The 20,363-nt window shown below is 46.0% G+C and overlaps 1 protein-coding gene across 2 annotated transcripts in view; it reads left to right on the top strand.

The window, feature by feature from the left end:
* The first annotated feature begins 3,515 nt into the window (after positions 1 to 3,515).
* Positions 3,516 to 20,363, top strand: part of LOC146193150 (protein arginine N-methyltransferase 1-like) — a 45,321-nt gene continuing 28,473 nt past the window's right edge. The window contains exons 1-3 of one of the 2 annotated variants that reach the window (XM_084602585.1): positions 3,516 to 3,603; positions 5,516 to 5,554; positions 8,396 to 8,704. In XM_084602585.1, the coding sequence (XP_084458711.1) occupies positions 3,577 to 3,603; positions 5,516 to 5,554; positions 8,396 to 8,704 (375 nt within the window). In that variant the 5' untranslated portion in view covers positions 3,516 to 3,576. The remainder of the gene's footprint in view (positions 3,604 to 5,515; positions 5,555 to 8,395; positions 8,705 to 20,363) is intronic. The other variant, XM_084602584.1, reaches the window with a different exon arrangement.

Below are 20,363 nucleotides of genomic sequence, written 5' to 3'. Positions count from 1 at the left end.
TTTAGTCGTAGTTAGCAATACCATTAATTGTTGGATTTTACCTGAATTAAATTACATGCACAGTCGCAATATTTTTTCTATCTGTTTATGTTATCCGTTAGAAAGGGTTTAGTTGCACGCAAAGCTATGCATTATAATTGCGACTCACTCAACTGTCGCCCTCACTGAGGCATGCATGCTCTTGGATGACCGCTTTGCATTTTTCGTTTGAAACGTTTATTTAAGGTCGGGGCAAATTTATTTGTGATATTTCGCAAACATTAAACATAACTGACTTTTAGTAGAGTGCATTAAAGCTTTACCAAAATAAAAATGCAACATTGTTCTACGCTTCAGTTCACCCATGGTAATGGCGTTATGACCGTATGACGCACGACACTGTCGATAAGACAAACTTACACCGCGATATCATAACCGCAAAACGAGCCTTCGCGGCACCAAGCCCCCACAATATATACACCCCAATGTTGCTAGAAACGTTGATTCACTCTAGGTTCCTGCATTCAAGCAGAGCTAAAATACTTGTTCATAAACTAAAAAAGACTGCACAGAGAGAGGAGGCTCGAAGCGCCCCCGCCTGGCATGAGCATAGTTGGCCGACAGCGGTAAATCCTGATTGGTATGCTTGGTCATAGCGTCACAGCTACATGTCATCGTGCCGGAATTCCAAACACTCTAAATTGATCATGTTAAACATGACGTCATGGGGGAATGAAAATTATCGAGTGAAACTTCATATGAATGAAAATTAAAGGTTGCCGCATGTCTAGAGTCGAGATTTGTATTATTATATTATCGAGATTTGCTCATCCTTAAAACACATAATGTTAAACAGTGCAAAACAGAATTCCTGCGTCGTCCGTCCGTCTGTCCATCCAACGACGAAGGGCAGCATTTCCGAATTCGTCTGAAGCAATAATGCGAGCGTGGATTTTTATTTTTCAGTGCCTGTCACCTTTTCGTCATAAACATAGCAGCAGCGCGCGGGATGCTTGACTGATTTTTGGCAACAGAAAAGACAATACTTTTCTGCTATATTTTGCGCGATTTGCGTGAACAATCAAACGCCAGAGGCCCGATTTCGAGAACTGGCTGTGTCCGCGTTTTAGTTAAGACAAACTGTCTACATATTCAAAAGCTTCGAGAGCAGGTAACTGGAATAGTGAAGTACCAATTTGGCGGCATGAGGAATTGCCGGTCAGGCAATTTGGCAGAATTAATAGGGATTATTCCCAGTTTTTAGTTAAGTAATCTCAAATGAAATGAGCGTGCATCTGTATTCATCAACGAACATTTTAAATGTGTAGCATTACTTTTTTCTTACCCGCCGTGTACGGAATGTGTATACATGAATGCGTCCGCAGTGGCTGTGTAGCTTATGTAGATATGATTGCACTGGAATAATTGTAGTTCTTCATTGTGACCCGTTTAATTGTGATTACATTGAACTTTACACTGCATAATCAGTTCAAATATTCTTGGATTGCTTATGCGAAGTACACTTGCGCTAGACTAACTGTATGACTTATTTAGTTGTCGTTAATTAGTTATCCGTGATTAAAAATTTTACTTCATGCTCACATCAATCCGATATCGCTAGTAGCTTATGGGGAATATAATGACACTTCTCTATTGATTGTCGTAATTAGTTAACTGCGATTAAATGCGAACGTTATGCTAAACGTGGTTGAAGCCTCAAATCATATATATTTAGAAACCTTGTATTGAGAACGATTGCCCTAATCTATATTGCACTACACATATGCTGCCAGGCAAGTTGGTGTTGCATTTTGCTGTACACAGAAAACGGAACAACTTGGAGATGGATGGAAGTGTGGACAAATGTAGACGAGCGCGCTGTGTACGTCTTCTTTTTTCTGTTCAAGTTGTTGTGCTAAATCCTTCACACCGTGCACTGCCCCCTTTTTTTTTCTTCAGAATCTTCGGAAAGTAACGGCCCAAGTCCGCGCGGACCGGGTCTTTCAGCGCGTGTTTTAGTCGTCCTTTGACTGACTGTGCATGGTATTACGGAGAGTGAGGGACCTTCAAGCTCGAGAAGGACTCCACTTGCAAACAGACACACGTACACTTTCAAAATAATTCTAGGCAGGGATGATAAAATAGTTCGTTTCCTATCCTTCCCGCTACCGTTATTAGGTGCAGTGGCAACTTTGTACACCAGGCCGCCCATACGAATGGATTGGGTTAATTAACACAACAAACTATAAGAAAAATCAAGGAAATAGGAATACTAAACTTATGATATCTGAAGCCGCTAGGTTCCGCGGCGTCAAGTCAGCGCTTCGAACTCACGCGCACCCCACGGAAACGCCTGCAGCCGGCGGCAAACGCGCCGGCGCGATGAAGCCTGGTTCGACTGCAGCGCCACTCACCTTCCAACATCGCGCAAGGCAGCGTCGGAGCCGCACCAGCCGCACGGCGCTCTGGAGTTTTTAAACTGAAGCTGGTTCTAGTAACGTTGACCACAAGAGCCCGGGGCAGTTCGTATTGCTTCTATTTGAAATGATTCATCGCATTGATTTCTCTTATCAAGTCTGCAATGAGGCTACCGAGATGCTAAAAAAAATAAAAAATAAAGAACAGTTCACTGCTGAAAAGGAGGTAATTTTTCAATTATAAAAGGGTCGGACGGTCGCAGTTGGTGGTGTATGCAGTACAACTCAGATCACTGGTATGCCAGACAGACAGAAATATAATGGTTTGTTTGTTGCAACATGGTGGTAACAGTGGTAGATGCGGAGTAACGCCAGGGAAAGCGTGGTTTGGGCAACATTGAATCGGGTGGATCCATGGTGGTGGTGGCGACGAACTTCTATTAGTAAGGTAAAAAATTACACAGCAGCGTTGCGGGCGGCCTAGGCTGCCGGTTGTAGCGTCCAACTCATGCCTGGTCGCGATTTCCTCTGTCGAGTTCACCAGTCGAAGTTGGACATCAGGCTGGGTGCCGGACAAAGCAGACTACCACTGCAGCGGACTGGTAAGGAAGGCGCCAAGAGGAAGGGGCAATTGTGTGCCTGGAGCAGTTCACAGCCGTGGACTCAGTACCGCTGGTGAAGCTGAGCTAGGTATTTATATAGCATAATAATATATATAGAGAGAATACTCTGCAATGCAAAAGCAGTACTTTACTGACCGTATGCAGTAGCGTACTTCACCATTTATAATTGAATTTTACCGCCTTTGCACATTCACCACGTAGTGGTCCCATGCGGAAAAACTTGGAGATGTAAAATTGCAGATGTAAAATAATAATATTCGTCGTTATCACTAGCCACGGCTCTACATGGACTAAAAGTTTACTTTATAAAATTTTATTTAAAACGTCTAATCACGATCACAATTATTTTGTTTTATATTTTTTGTTACGTTAAAAGCAAAATCAAAACAAATTAAACAATGAAGTTATTTTCTTGGCTTTTAACGGAAGGTTACATTATGTAATAAATTTTAGTGTTGTTTTAGTATTACAGTGTGCATATTTTTTGTTTTCATTTCAAATCTGCGAGCCGGCTAGCCGGCTTCCTAGCGCAAACCACGTGGGAAGCTTCATTGCAAATGGACGCTATGGCGGAACAAATGGACGTGAGTCGCTCTTTTGTCTCCTATCACATATTTCTGTAATAGAGATAAATCGCCTCTGCGACAGGACCTTAGTACGTAGCAGCTTACAGTGAACGTTTTTAGTTATGCCTGCTGTGTTTTGGTGCCTGCAACCGATATGGACCCATTGGTCGCATCTCGCGGGGTTTCTCGGCGCGAATGAATGATTGAGTCAAGAGTCGGCTTTGTGGGACGCGCGCTGCCGCTGATCGCTCATTTATTACGCCGGCTTTTATAGAGAAGGTTTCAGAGCGCCATTTAGTCTCCGTTTTGGGCTGCGGAAGGCTGCTGTCGCGTTTATTTCAAGTGCCGAGGAAACTTCTTTGTTTCGTCGCCGGCTCGAAAAAAGCCGGTATTTTACCTCTAATGTCTCGCTGCTCATTCCTGTCGATGAGCCCGAGTTTGTTCAGAACCCTACTTGGGTTTGGGTAGCTTCGCGTGGTGTGTAACAGTGAATTTTCGTTTCGAGCTGTTGTGGGCAACGTCGGTGTAGCTTGGCAGCCGCACCTTGCGTCCTCGTGGTCGTTCATAAGACTGTCATATCGGTCTTGTCAGCGTGGTTGCCCGCGGCCGTTGACCTGACGGCTGCGGCGCGCCGATAGTCGAAAACAGTCGTCTCTTTTGCTCAAGAAATACTTTTATTCGCTACATTGATTTCAGGGCGCTTTTTTTTTTTTTTTAGAAACTTTTTACTCGTTCGCGTTGCGAATCCCGAACGGGAGGGGACCGGAGAACCCCCGTCGAGGAAATATTTGCCGCTCGTACCATCCATGATAAGCACGTCGCTGCAGTTTAGGAAAAAAGAGCGGGATCTGGTTGCGGTGGATAGTTTTTTCGTATTGCGGCGATTGTGAGCACGGATCCCGATGCCAAGGCATTCTGCCTGGTGTACAGGTGTGGACATAAGTAAATGGAGCATGCCTTTCCGTTCAAATTACACTCACGCCTTCTGTATCGGAGATAAGGAAACAATATTTGTCGGAGCGCGCTTTTTCGTTCAAATTACACTCACGTCTTCTGTATCGGAGATAAGAAAATATTTGTCCAAGTGAAAGGGCAGTGGCGTCTACTACAGGTTCGCATATACCATCAGTGCCAGTTTCAATTATGTTAAGCGTGAAAAAGTTTAGAAGGAATTAGTGTGCTCCATTTACTTTTGTCTGCACCGGTACATTGTGAGCCAAATAAAATTTTTACAAAGGAAACGAAGGAATATCTAGGCACCCCGCACTGATGTCGCATATTAAACATATCTTGCTGTACAGGTGCACATTGAAATTGTTTACACGTTCCGGCTAAGGTCAGAAAGGCAAGGCTTCCCATAGGGGACGTCTACACATTCACTCCCTACCTTGTCATGCTTCCTCTTGTTTTCATACCGAGCTCATGCCATGACAGGAGAGTTATGATCATTGTGGCTGAGTTGCATGCAGCCGTTGTTTCTAGCCCAAGACATCCTGTACTGCTGCCCCCAACGGACAGGCAACAACATGGGCTCTACGGTTTTTTTGCTGGATCTTTTAGGGATTTGGGGCTGCTGTGTCGTGTGTTGCCTTGTGGTTCTTTGTGCGAAGTGGTTTTACACCACATGTTGGTGCTGGGGTGTGCCACAGTGAATTGTGAGGCTGCAAAGTTTCCGGAGGCACTGTGCAGTCAGCAGAAGTGTTTATTGATTGCCACCATACTACTGCAGAGTTCTGTGTCAGTGCGGCTATGGTTTGTGACCCTGAAAATTGAACAGCTCTCATTTGCTTAAAGGGAGTCAGTTGCTATCATTGGGGGCAGTCTGCCATTAGGGAAGCAGGAGTGGTGAGAGGAAGTGCTGAGCAGCCCAATGCTGTGCTTATTGCTGCCACAGGGTGCACACACTAAGCCCCTTGCTTCCTCTTTCTAGGAGATGCGATTAGGCTGCGACTCAGTGAACGGCCCTCAGGTGAGCCTGCTCTTCTAGACAGCCTCCTTGCGCTGCTAGCCACAGGGCTCTGCATTGGGGCATAGGTGGTCCACGCATTCAAAAACAGTTTTTGTATCCATTGCATTCTCTGTGATGTGAGAATATTTCTAAAGGTGTGTAAAAGTTTAGGGATTCGTGAGGAAATTTTTTTATTATTGTAACTTAAAATTTTGAGAAAATGCTGGCAAAAAGGGCTACCCATTTCATTGAAAAGGGGTGGTTGCAGAGACTTATTTTTCAGCTAACACAGGCAAATGAACAGTGGCACCTTGCTTTGATAGAAAGTGCTCATCTTGCCAACCACAGCAATGGGCAGGCTAAAATCTGCTTCCATACAGGGGCTTGAATCTCCTAGCAAAAGGCTATTGTGGTTTAAAGCATGAAAAACTGTGAACAGGGTGGGAGTCACATGGCATTGCAGACTTACAAAAGTGTGGTTGCTAGCCACCACATCAAAGCCTTTCTATAGTTAGCCCCACCTCAAATAATGTTGAAACTGGCCCATTGTTGGTCTGTTGGCTAAAGCTGTCAGAGTTCTTTTGAGTGCCGGTAAAAGAAGGGTGCATTTTTTTATTCTGCTTTTAATTTCAAGTGTGGTCTGCTAACCTATTAGCAGAGCAGGCTTGTTTTTTTCCAGAGGGTGCTTCTTTCACCGAATATGATCCGTCAGAAGAGCACTACGACTCACTTGCAAGCGAGATCAATGTAGTGAGCAGCCTTGCCAAGCTTAGCATTTCCCTGAACAGTTCTTTGAATCTCCGATACATACTGTAGCCCTTTGAGAGAGATGTCAGGAAGTCCTTAAAAATCCAGTTTGGCTTGACTAATTTGTACACTTAGGACTACATATACCTCATTGCAACATATCTTGGCAGGCTATGAAATGTAGGAACAGACCGGGCTGCTCAGGTAGTTATATCACTGCTGCAAGGATACACTGTGACAGCCTTAATCAATGAAACTGTTGTCTCCACTCTTGTTTGCAACCTGCATGGAATTGGGGTGTGAAAAATGCCTGCATAACTCCGCTTGTAAGAACTCAGTCGCAAAGACTAGACTTCACAGATAGCGGTTAGAAGGCCTTATCCTGTCTGTTCAGTTTTTAGACACCTAGCTTTTGCAATTTAAGTTGCTTTACATTTCCATATCTAAAATGCAAATACAAGCACGGTTGAGTGTGAACGTGGTAAAAAGAAAAAAGAGGGGATGGTCAAGTAAACAATGTGTGCAATCAAATTGTGTTTTCTAATTTGCACTGATACCTTGAGAGTGAGGTTTACAGATGGGCTTCCAGTAGGGACGGAAGACTTCGTTAAGTGTGTACATCATGCTAGCAAGTCTTTGCTGGCCCTTCTATCATAGCAGCTCAAAAGAAAAGGTGGCTGTGGATTGTTTGATATGCCTGCCATGCATGGAATGCTGTTTAGTGTCAACAATTGTTTCTTGATATTGTTAGCTCAGCAAGGTCATGCGATTTAGATATTTGATGTAATGGCTTGTGGAAGCAGTGTAATGGGCAGGCTGTATCAGTTAATGCTATCACATTGACTTAAATAAGCCAGAATCATGAAAGTAATGTGATGCCGAGCCCGCGTAGGCATCACATAGATGTGACGTGCACAGGTTCAGTGAGTTCAGTTCATCACAGTTCAGTTCAACTGAACTAGCAGCTTGAGTGAGGGGAGGGAAAAAAGGAAGTTCTGCTTTGGAATTAATTTTTCTCAGCAGTGCTTGCATGTTTTGCTGTTTACCAAACCCCACCGTACCCAGAAAGGTAATTCAGTAAAACACGTTGTTGGGCTAGTTGGTGCATTGCATGAAGTAAGACTAACCGGCCAAGAAGACGCACACAGGAAAAATCGACACAGAAAGAAAGAGAAAGAAGACCAGCCTCTTTCTTTCTGTGTCGATTTTTCCTGTGTGCGTCTTCTTGGCCGGTTAGTCTTACTTCATGTACCCATAAAGAGCTCAAAAATCGGCTTTTACCATAAATAGAAATAGGATAGAGTGGTGCTGAGTTATCTTTTAATGTTGAAATGGAGCGGTGATGGGTGGGAAACAACCAGGATTGTCTGTCACTCATGCTTAGTGTCTGGTCAAATCTGTGGTAGCGCCAGTAATGCTTTTATCCATAGATATGGGGGACTAGCTTATCCATATTTTCATTGTACTGCTTTAACATTGGGGTTGGATTGCACTCAGGTGACAACTTTCTGTGGCTATGTGGTGAAAGCTACAGTACTGAAATGCACCAGCTCACTCTGCTGCAGAATATAGTCCCTACAGAAATTTTGGGTATATTGCTCTTGAGTATTACCCCATTACAGAGTTCTTAACATTATTAAATACATCAGGATCATACTGCTTACTAGCCAGTACAGCGTGAGTATAACGTGGTGATGCACTTGTTGATGGCTGCGCCGCTTATTGGCAGTCTTGCAGTGCATGCAGGCCATGTCTCCTGTGCCTCCCTCCTCAGTCCCTGCACACTTTTATATTGTTTTGACAGTGTACCTCATGTGATGTGGAGTACTGACTAGTTGCCAATTTACATTCACATTAGCCTTCAGTAATGTAAAGGAATATATTTCTGCATAGTTGGCAGGTTGAAACCAGTCAATTCAATGTCAAGGCAGTACTAACATCATAACTGAGTCCAGTTATGCCTGAATTGCTTATTGTAGGAACGCTGTAAGGAAAGGTCTGTCCCTGTAGCTGCAGAAAGCTGACCTGGAGTGTAGATGCCATGGAAAAAAAAAAAAAATTACAACAACAGAACAGAGATCTGTAGCAAGACCCATTTTGTTTTGCCATGTGCAGGTGACCCCCCATAAGGCTGAGCAGAATCATGTGGGCGAGTGTGAATCTGCACCGGCTGCCCCTGGCTGCAGCAGTGGTGGTGGTGGGGGGGAGGCCCCTCGCTCGGATGGGTCTCCTCAGTACTGCTGGCGATGCCAGAAGGAGATGACTGGCCTCACCACCTTCCTGCCCGAGGAGATGACCTCCAAGGACTACTACTTTGATTCGTACGCCCACTTTGGCATCCATGAGGAGATGCTCAAGGACGAGGTGCGCACGGCCACTTACCGCAACTCCATGTACCACAACAAGCACCTCTTCAAGGGAAAGGTGAGGACCTTCGCATGAGGAACACTGCGGACGTTGGCTGCCTACAAATGCTTTTGTGTTTGGCAGCTACAGTTGATTCTTAATTGGGCATTGTATCTTGAGTTTGGGCTTTAGTTTCGTTTCCATGGTTTTACTTTTTACTTGTTTGTGAGCATGTGTACAGTCGTCAGCACGCTTAACCTGAATGCTCAACAGCATGGCCTGTACTGACTCCAGTGCCGTAAAGCATTGACCGCTGGAGCCAAGACAGTTGCCTTGGCATGTTTCGTGGCTGACGATAGCTGGAGGGCAGTTTGGTATCACCTGCTTTTTTTACCGTCAAAGTGAGTGTGGTCTCGATGTCGCCGCATGTTGCTTGTGGCTGTGGTCAAACATAAGCGCACAGAAAACATGTTGCAGTTTATCTTGGCAGCCCTACATGGCGTGCAGCTGTTCTTGTACCTCTCAAGTTTGGCCTCAAGATCATAAAGAACTCTAGACGGCATATACCGGGTGTCCCAGCTAACTTGAACCAAGGGTTACAAAATAATATATTTGAGGTAGGTCAGTGAAACCAATTGCATACAACTGCCAGCCTGTTTGCGCACTACCGGCAATTTTTTGTTTTGCATTTACTTAATTAGCTAATTATGTTAATTTCTCTAATTTATTAAATATCGACTTTAGACCAAACATGTGAATTGGAAAGTTGTAGAGCACCTTTAGAAACCCCCATCCCATTAACCTGCGATAAAGAAAATCTCACGTGTATCTTTTTTTCCGGGCTCAGAAGAAAGCCCGCGAAATACAAATAATACCACGTGACTAGCGCATTTGTGCGCCGCGATTGGGGTGCTCTCAGTCGTGGTTTGAGCGAACGACATAAGCTGCGGCCGTGACCCGATGGTCCCGTTGCAGCGGCAGGCAGAAATGTTTGCGATGGTTCGAGCGAGCTCGAGATCGCCGAGTCACATGATGTAATCTCGCCCCTTTACCCAAGCCTGTAATCGCAGATTCAGTGGCTGATACCTTATCGCTCATTCGTTTGTCGTGACGTTTGCTAATGGGAGAGAAGGAGGCCTTGTTAGAATGTCGGCGGTGTCGGCTCGCCGCTCTCGCTGCTCTTGCACCGTCAGGTGGGTCGGCTATCTGACGCGGGCGAAGAAACCATCACAGGCATATCGGCCTGCCGCTTTAATGGGGCCAAAAAGACACGTCCGCAGCTGATTTCGTTCTCTCAAACCACGACTGAGAGCACCACAATCGCGGCGCACAAATGCACTAGTCACGTGGTATTATTTGTATTTCGCGGCCTTTCTTCTGAGCCCGGAAAAAAAGATACACGTGAGACTTCCTTTATTGCAATTAATGAAATGGGGGTTTCCGAAGGTGCTCTACAACTTTCCAATTTACATGTTTGGTCTAAAGTCGATATTTAATAAATTAGATAAATTAACATAATTAGCTAATTAAGTAATTGCAGCACAAAAAATTGCCTGTATTGCGCAAGGAGACTGGCAGTTGAATGCAATTGGTTTCACTGACCTACCTCAAATATATTATTTTGTACCCCTTGGTTCAAGTTAGCTGGGACACCCGGTATATATTTGTCATCCAACCTTACACACACTGTGAACCCACATCTCTGCCTTCCTTATCTTTTTTTTTTTTTTTTATGCGGCAGCTTTGAGGTTAAACTTGAAAGGCTTTGCGAGCAATTGCGCGCCATGTCGGATTGTCGATATGAGCAGACTGCAGCATGTTTCCTGTGTACTTTTATTTGATTGCAGCCATGAGGGAAATGTGGCAACACGTGCCCATACTGAACACCACTGAACACCAGGCTCGCCCAACTGGGCACGCAGCAGGTCAGGCAGTGCGATGTACAGAGAAAGACACCGCTGGTACTCCTGTCAATGGCTCAACTTGCCAAGTTTGCTGTGGAAGTTGCCTTCCTCCTCCCCAAGAACTAATGTCAGAGTTGAGCATACGCCGTTATGTGATGGCGCGCTGCCAAAAATTTCGCTGTGGATTGCGATGATGGTGTGAAACGGGTGCACTATTTACTGAAGGTTTTTTATATTCCACTTATTGTTCAGGTTTATTTATAGCGGCGACTCCACCTTAGCCTGTTGCATTAACGGAAAGATCGCGAGCTTCTTCCTCTTTCTCCCCACTTCCTGTTTCTCTCTTCAGCACTGCCTAACATTTTCGTTTCGCAGATGAAGCCCCCTGGGCTGTAACAGTCCCGAGAGTGGCAGAGCTTCATCTTTGCGACATGCGCAACTGGTGTTTTCCGAGAGGGGCGGCCTTGGGAAGATTGGCCACGTAATTCAAGTCATTGATCCGACAACAGCTTCTGGGACTAACCACGCTTGCGGAGAGGCGTCCAGAACCGTACTAAGTCTTCGGGAAAGTAGTAGAATCCTATTGCCAACAATCGTAGCGCTGCTTAGAGTGTTCCTGCGAGGCCAGAGTGCGTAACCAGGTGACGAGCCTCTTCAGCGCTGCAGATGGTGCTGGAAGCAGAACGCTCAATGTCGAAAGAGAACGGTAAGATGGTGTCTAGAGAACTTTGAGGCGGACGGTCATAATTTATTTTATTTATTTAACACGATAATAATGATAATAATTGGTTCACAAGAAGGGAAAGACGCAGTATCTGTCACACTTGTTTCTGTGGACACCTGGACTGCCGTGAGGGAAGGGGGGATGAAATTCGAAAGAGAGAAAGGGGAGCCGGTTGTGGAGGGCTATGGAGTAATTTCGACCGCCTGGGGATCTTTAACTTGCACTGACATCACACAGCACAAGGACGCCCTCTCTGTTTCGCCCCCATCGAAACGCAGCCGGTGGCGGTCGGGATCGAACACGGGGACTCCGGCGGACGGACATGAAGAGGGAAAATGGGTTATAAGCAGTTGCTTCATGCCTCGAGGTGTTATTGGCATATGTAATGAAGGGAAGCGCTTCATCCCAGTTTTTATGGTTAGAGTCGATATACATCGCAAGCATGTTCATCGGTGTCTGGTTTGTACATTCAACAAGGCCATTTGTCTGGAGTGTTATGGTGTAGAGTGACAGGATTGGCAAGAACAAAAGCGCAGAAGCTGTTCCACAACATCTGCCGTAAACTGACTGCCACGGTCACCAATAATGACATGAGGCCCATGATGGAAGACGACAGCGTGAAGAAGAAAGAGACGTCAGCGGCAGTGACTGAAGAGATGGTGGCGGTTTCACAGTAGCGCTTGAGAGGATCAACGCATATGATGACCCAGCGATTTCCTTAAAACGAGCAGGAAAACTGACCTATGAGGTCAACACCTACTTGCTCATATGGTGTGGTCGGTGGTGTCACCGAATGTAAGCGGCCCGGCAGAGAAGTCGTCGGAAACTTTAACCGCTGGCATTGCACATAGGAGGTCACATAATTCTGTGGCGTGCGGCACATATTTGGCCAGTGAAAACGTTTCTTAATGCTGGTAAGAGTCCAAAACCCCAAGTGCCTTACATGTAGAACAGAGGAGTAAATGCTAGCCGGAACGACAAGCAGAAAGTGCGCACCGCCATACGAGCAATTTTTTCGGTACAACAAACCATTTGAGTGCAGAAAGGGTTCGCAGAGGTCGGATCACGAGCTTTTTCAAAAAGCAGTACCAAGTCTTGATCTTTGAAAAGGGGCAAGATCAAGAAATTGTAAGATAATGGCGGCAATATAGTTGTCAAATTTGTCGTTATCGCAGAAAGCAGCTGCGAGGGGCAGCCGCGAGAGGCAGTGAGTGTGGCGTTTTGGCAGCCACTTTTGCACGACACAGTAAAGTTGAACTCCTAAATGCGTAATGTCCAGCAGTCCAACAGACCACAGGGGTCACGCAGATTCACCAGCCAGCAAAGAGAATGATGATTGGTGATGACTATAAAGGTACGAGCGAAACCTCTGTACGGCGAAAACAAGACAAGTCACTCTTGCTCTGTCACGCTATAATTGCATTCAGACTTGCTTAGAGTGCGACTTGTGTAAGCGATGTGTTGATGTCCGCCATGCCGTTGTGCGAGTACAGCACTCACGCTGATGTCGCTGGCCTCAGTGTGAAGTTCAGTGGTTGCTGTCGGGCTGAAAGGACGCAGTATAGGCTGCGAGGTAAGAAGAAACTTGAGCTAGTGAAATGCAGAATCACATGCGGGAGTCCATTTGAAAGGAATATCTTTCTGCAAGAGGCATGTGAGTGGGTAGGCTACGTCGGCAAGCTTGGGGATGAAGCGCTGAAAGTAAGACTAGCAAAGTTACAGGAAGCTCCTCAGTTGTTTAAAAGACTTGGGCTCTTTGATGCAGTTGACAGCTTCAGTCTTTCATGGGTCATGCCATAGCCTCCTTTATACTCTCTGTGCCTGTCAACGCGCCGCGCTAAGAATGGAGTGGCGCCGTCGGGTAAAGTTGCGCGGCGCTGCCGCTCCCGTCGCTGAGGGTGCCACTGACGTAGGTGTCGAGGCACACGGGTACGAATGTCGCCGCGGGGCGGGAGCGCTGTTATTCGCTTGCAGGATAACTGTCCCTAAGCATGAATTGTGCATATGGAGCATATTTACAAGGCCGACATTCTGTAAGCATAACAAGGGATCATGATACTTGTTAGGGAATAACACCAACGCTATATCACATTTTATGGGAGGCAGTTTCAAGGTATTGCGCATGGCTTGAAAAACTGCATGACTGCTCCGCTAGCACCAATGGTAATAGAAAAATAACAATGCTAGTCTACGCTGCAGTAAAAGAAAATTTAAGAAGAAAGTCACCAGCATTTATGTACACATTTCACAACAGCAGTTGTGCTACAAGAGTACCATGTAGAAGGGGTGTGATGAATAGTTGCCACAGTTGGGAAAAATGTTCACTGTGACTGCTGTCACTGATAGCACTTCAGAAGCCAGCTTGATTTACAGATGATTGGAACTGCATCGCAGTAAGCCATTGAGATCTGTAATGAGAAAAATTTTGGTATCAGCTGTTACTTTCAATAATTCAGTGCGTCGTACATTCTTTTTTTTTAACTTGAAAAACAAGGAAAGACAAATATACGCGTTGCATCTTTCTGTTTTGCCCACTCCAAAGTTATCGTCACCATAGGCAAAGCTTGTGTTTTTATTTTTTCACAGAATTGAGCAGTTAGCGAAACAAAAAATACTGTGCTGAAGCACATGTAACATACCACACAGTCGAGCTAACCAGGAAGGAAGTTAGCACTGCAGTCCAGAATACACGTGTACATTTAATATTATTATTACCTTACTGAAACGTAATTAACACACTTCTGGTGCTGTCATTTTTCACAGGCCTTAATGCGGGTTGTGTACGAGTTTTGCGGTTTCCGATGCTGGATAGCGATTTAGTTAACAAGGAAAACTAATATAGGCTTTGCACGATTTGGTTTAACTCACTTTAAAGCACAGTAGACTCTCGATAAACGGAACAGACGCTTAAGGGGAGATGCTACTCGAAGACACTTTTTCTTTAATATTTGACTTAGAGCTATGAAACCCTGGTTAATAATTCAGTTTTTTATGCTGATTTCAAATCTGCAATTAGTTTTATTGTAAGCTGCATAGTTCTTGTTCTGTTCAGTGACAGTGTGTAAAATATACACTCTTTTGCCCCCCTTCTTTGTCATACTAAACTTCCATAAACACACATCGATGATGGCTCATTTTGATCCATATAAACTGTAGAGTGCCAAAAACTAATAATAAAGTACATATAAAGTATGCTAATGACGTGAGAAATTTGAACCTGGCAAGTCTACATTGTCAAGGCACCACCATGTGGTAATTATTTTCTTTTTGTAAATATTTGATCAGTATTTATTCTTGAAAGAGATAACGGCACTCCTCATACCTCAGAGAAAATGTGGGCAAATTTCATTCAGATATGAGCATCAGAAGTACCAAAAACATGAAGGGCAAACGCTGAAAATTGCCCAAAATTGCATTTTGAGAAAAATGCATTTGAAGTTAAAATTGCATGTTTATTTAAAAAAAAGGGCTTCAATTCCAATCAAACTTTGGAATAAAAGAAGAAAATTGTTCATAAAGCAGCCACTGGTACTACAAACTTCCTGCAGCATATGTCGCTCCCTCAGGACCCTTGCGAGTGGACCCCGACATGCGCTTTTTTTTTTCAGTGTGCGGCGATTTGCGTTCACTTCTGCAGTCAGCTTCAAGGACATTTGTTTCTGCATTGTTATTTCTCTGGATGTGCCAAGCTATGATGCATTGGCTTGTGGAGTCCAATAATTGCGGAAAATCGCACTAGCTGCTCATATTCAATTCCTATAAAACAGGCCGCCACAGCAGCTTTGAAGTTGACGGCGAAGCTTTCATCCGAGCTCCCGCTGTCAATCTCTGCTCGCATCCCTGCACGCCATAATTCGCCGCAATCAGTATGTTGTGGAAAGCACACATTGCGGGCAGGCAGAGTTCTCACAGAGTAGTTCAAGAAACGAAGCGAGTCTGCGCTTTGCGGCCCCGAATACTGGAAGTCCTGAACGCTGGCTTGGGCAAATGCGCCGCCCACAAGAACGTTCACCGCTGCCAAGTCAGTAACTACAGATGACGCCTCATCGCAGGCTATTTCCTCACCTTAGAAATGCCCATTTTTCCGAGGCACTCACACAATCTAACGCCGCTTCAAATTCCTCGGAGGCATCTGAAACGCTGGAGGGATCGGCGTCGGTTCCACTAGGCCTAACTGCCACCGTTCGAGTTGTCACTGGACGAGCCTTCTCTTTCAATTTTCGCCAATGTCCTCTATATTTGTGAGCAGAACGGTATTTCACTCCTCTGTGACTGCGCTGGTTCAATTGTGCTTCATCCATGACTAAGATAAAGTTGCCGAACGATCGTCACTCGGAAACGCACCTCGACGTAGCATGGAGCCAGCAAGTGGGCTTCGCCACATGCGCGCGCGGCGGCCAATGGCGAGGCTCGATTCATACCATGTGATTTAAAAACCAGTCGCAGCGCTCGAAAAACGCGACGTAGGCACGCTTTTTTTAATTATTGCTTGCGTTTTAGATGCCGGGCAACTGTGGTGATTGGGAGAATGTGGCTTGGCTGATCTCATGTGATCCGCAACGGCGATCAACTGCGCTATGCCGACCGCGGGACGCTCGAAGATAGCATACTTTCGGTCATTTAACCGCCACCGTGTGCTCTTTAAACGTAATTTCAGCCCATTTGCTGTTTAAACTCAGCTTTGATTTTTATTTTCATGAAAGTAGAGATACTAAACTTGACAAAACAAGTAAAAACAAAAAATCAGTCATTTTCGAAAAAAACCCGCGTTTTTCGACCCGCATCTCCCCTTAGGAACAAACTCATCAACGTTGGTTGGTTTTCTATCAACGCAATGTAAAAAAAATCTCGTTAATCGGAACTCAAGTTTTTCGACCATCGCATAAACAGAACCGGAAACAAACTCGAAACCAAAATTAGTTGGGCAAGTGCAGTGCCATCGCGGTGCGCATCACTGTCCCCCTCAACCTCCCCGACCTCCTGGCGGTTGCGGCAGTTTTGGCGTTTCGGGTTTTCTCGCACAGTGCGCCGCGTCGCTGCTTGCTGTCGTGGCGTGCTTGCTGTTCCGTATTCAGTTAAGCCTAAGCCTCAGAACCTTTGTTCGGCGTCGTAGCGACATTTCGTCGCAAAGTCAGGATCTGATGGCTACGCAGAAATGACAGCACAATGCGCTTGCACTGGAAAAGAAGATGGATATCATCAATGACTTCGAGAGTGGTCGCTTTACTAAAATGGCGCTTGCGACGAAGTACAGCGTCCCGAAGAGCAGCCTGACGAGAATCCTCCAAGACAAGCTGCGGGTGGCATTCGAAACGTCACGCTTTGGTCCCCAGCGAAAAAGACTACGAGCAGCTGACCACGAGGATCTGGAGAAGTGCCTCATGCTTTCGCTGCGAAGGGCCCGCAGCGAAAACATCCCCATCAGCGGACCACTCATTCGTGCTAAAGGAGAAGAATTTGCTCTCCAGCTCGGCATTGAGGGCTTTTCATGCAGCGACGGGTGGCGGACTAGGTTTAAAGACTGGAATTGTGTAGTGTTCCGTGCCATTTTAGGGGAAGCTGCCGCTGCCGATACGACGGCATGCGGAGAGTGGAAAGCAAGATGGCTGCCCGAAAATCATTTTTCAGCAGCCATTAAATTAAATCGCAGTTCTCCCGTACTCTGAGGAAAAAAAAAAAATGTTCGCTGTGTACTTTGTGCAGTAAAGTTCTTGCCCATTGTATACTGTTCTCCTTATTACCGAAATTTTGCATTTCGGATTCACTTCTGCGGAAATCGCAAACTGCGCACCTGCTTGTCGCGTCGGGACCGCGGAAGCTGATTGCGCAATGCTGAACCCATTCTCTCGGTAAACGGAACTCCTGATAAACGGAACATATTTTTCCGGTCCCTTGAGGTTTCGTTTAACGAGAATACACTGTAGTCATCTTCACAATTAGGTAAATCGTGTGTTTCTATTTTATCACAAAATGTTGTAATTAGCGTATACTGCAAAAAGAAAAGAAAAAGAAACTCCGCAGGAGCACATTCAACACACTGCGCAGACGATCTAGGCAGGGAAGCAATTAGCATTTCAGTCCAGAAAGCACACGTGCACATCTAGCATCACTATTGTAGTATTGATGCTTAATAAAGTTTTTGGTGCTGTCGCTATTTTTTACAAGCCTCAAAAGCAGCTGAACACTACGCAGCGATCGCCGGAAGAACAAAGCAAAGCTGGCACTTACCAGTTGGAGCAATGCTGTATTCCTGCAGCAACCGAAGGCAGAGAAAAGTAGAAGCATGATCTTGCACACTGCAAAACAGTCCTTGAAACAGCGAGAAAGTGGCAGCGCGTGGCTATCCGGACCACTTTGCAACACGGTGCACCCGACACTCGCCTGGCGAGGGTGACCCTACGTCGCTGTCGCCATCTCTCGGCAGCCAGCGGCGTAACTTCTCAACGGAGGAGGAGCGGTGGCGACGGCCACGGAGAAGCTGAGTTGCCAGGCACAGAGTGTATAAAGGAGGCTATGGTCATGCCTAACACTACCTTTGTCAACCAGGGGCCCAAGCACAACGATTTGGCGTTCCTTGAAGCGGCACTTCTTAGAGTTCAGCACGAGGCTGGCTTTCTTCATGCATTTAAGGACAACAGCTAAACGGCTGTTATGCTTGGCGAAGGTCTTCCCGAAAATCACTACGTCGTCTAGATAGCACATGCAAATTTGCCACTTCAGTCCCCGCAAAAGGGTGTCCATAAACCTTTCAAAGGTAGCCGGGGCGTTGCATAGGCCGAAAATCATCACATTAAATTCATATAACCCATCTGGAGTTGCAAACGCAGTCTTTTTATTTTTCGAATGCATTGGAATCTGCCAGTATCCGAACCGTAAATCAACAGAAAAGGCACAGTCAAACCTCGATATAACGAACACGCATATAACGAATTATTGAATATAGTGAACTCTTCCGAAATATTTTTGTCAAACACATGTATTTTTAACTTCCCATAGCGAACACGGTTCGGCATAAAACGGATATTACGAACTTCGCGACGCCAAGCACTACCTCACTTTAATAGCAGGAGGCAGGCTTCGTTTCACTACATGTGTGTTGTGCAGCGCAGCAAACGTTCAGGACTACCTCGCCGGCGCTGACAGCGCCACAGATGCCACGACGGCATTGGGAGTTGACAGCCAAAGAAATCTATGGCCTCCGAGATTACCCCCGCGCGCCTGTTTGTGCGCACGGAGGTGATCTCGGAGGCCATAAGAAATTGTTTGCATCTCACAATCGCCGACAGCGCTGCTTCAGCAGCGGCGGCAGCGGCACGATCGAATGTTGTTTTTTGCCTTATTGCATGGAGGAAGGAAACAACTTGCTCTTTTGGTTTTTGCGCCATTCGCGTTTTTTGGTTTTAGTGTTAGCAGCGGCATGGTCGTCGTAGCGTTCGGCGGAGGCTGGGTCGGTCGTCGTGTCGAGTGGTGCGCAGGTGTGCGTAGTGCTGTGATGGCGGTGAACGTGAAAAAAAGAGCAGAACTGACGTTAAAGACCAAGCTCAAGATAAAGGCAGTTTACAAGAGGAGACTGATTGACATTCTTCTCGTGAAGCTTCTTATGAAGCAGGACTTGAAGATCGACTTGCTGGGAGCATTAAAGTGGCATGGGACAGCGTGAAAGGCGAAACGATTGCCAACTGCTTTCGGCACGCAGCTTTTGTTCCAGCAGAGGCCCGCGCATCAAGTGACGATGGGGACGAAGCAGAAGCAGAGCTCCGCGAGCTCGATGAGGTGACATGCCCGCAACAATGACTGTAGAGGACTTTGTAGGCGGCGACCACGGCTGTACTGACGGACGCCGAAATCGCTGTGGAAGTTTCTGAACATCCCGCAGACGAAGCTCAGGCTGACCGTGCAAATGATGAGAACATTCCGACTTCACAAGAAGCGCTTGCTGCATTGGATTTACTGCGCCGCCACTACAGTGCTATTGAGAGCAGTGGGTTTGCCCTTGTTGAGCGTTTGCAAACTGTGGAACAGGGCGTGATACGGAACGCGATCAACACAAAAAAGCAGGCTGCGATAACCCAGTTCTTTGCGCGTAAATAAACGGACGTGACCCAAGAAGGCACCCTCCGACTTGCTGTGCCTTCTCTGATTGAATTTTGCTGCTCTTGCATGGATTTTCTACGAAATTTTATATTACGAATTATGGATAGAGCGAACTATTTTCCGATTTTTTAACTGTTCGTTATAACGAGGTTTCACTGTAGAAGGCTGAATGGAGGCAGTCAATGGCGTCATCAACGTGCGGGAGCAGGTTAACATCCTTTTTTGTGACAGTGTTCAGGCAGCAATAGTCGACACAAAGTCGCATGTGCCATCTTCCTTTTTCACGAGAATCACAGGAACAGGCCACGAGCTTGAGGATTCCTGATTAACTCCTTGCTGCAGCATATCACGGACCTGTTCTTCAATTATCTTACGTTCGGAAGGTGAGACATGGTATGGCGTCTGTCTAATCTGTTGTGCAGACCCGGTGTAATCATGTGATAGGTGCAGGAATGTGGAATCGGCGGTGGCTGCTCTCGAGTGAAGTCGAACGCAACCACATGTTTCGAAAGTACTTCCATCTATATCCAGCGATCGTTGGTGGGTAGCGATTTGTTTATCATGGGCAGGAATTGGGAATCGGTCAGATTGGGAATTAGTTGGATTAGTAACACTGTCACTGAATGCGGTGATTGGCACAGAAAGGCATTCTTCAATGTCTAAGTTTCAAACCACGCGGCAATACGGCATGTTTGTTGGAATGATTGACAGCCCAAAGCGTGGCATGGCCCTCGTTCACTCGAACAGTGCTGCAGAGCACCAGCACACACTTTTTCGTGCCAACAAGGGAAGCGGGTTCTAGCAGAGCGTCGAAGGCATTGGAAACCGCTTCCGAGGATGCAACAGGGTGGATGGCGGAAGACAGAAAATGCTTGTAGAGCACGCGGTGATTCTTCTATGACGGCCGATCGAAGGCTTGAGCTCATCCTGCCACTGTTGAAATCGAGAGTTGCACCACGCTGTTATAGAAACTCAACACCTATAATGATGTTGTGGGTAGAGCGAGGGAGCACCG

Source organism: Amblyomma maculatum, chromosome 4, assembly GCF_055883805.1.
Source record: "Amblyomma maculatum isolate TAMU_Amacu chromosome 4, ASM5588380v1, whole genome shotgun sequence".
NCBI lineage: Eukaryota > Metazoa > Arthropoda > Arachnida > Ixodida > Ixodidae > Amblyomma > Amblyomma maculatum.
The sequence above is the reverse complement of the archived record's forward strand: the minus strand, read 5'-3'. Positions and strand labels throughout refer to the sequence as shown.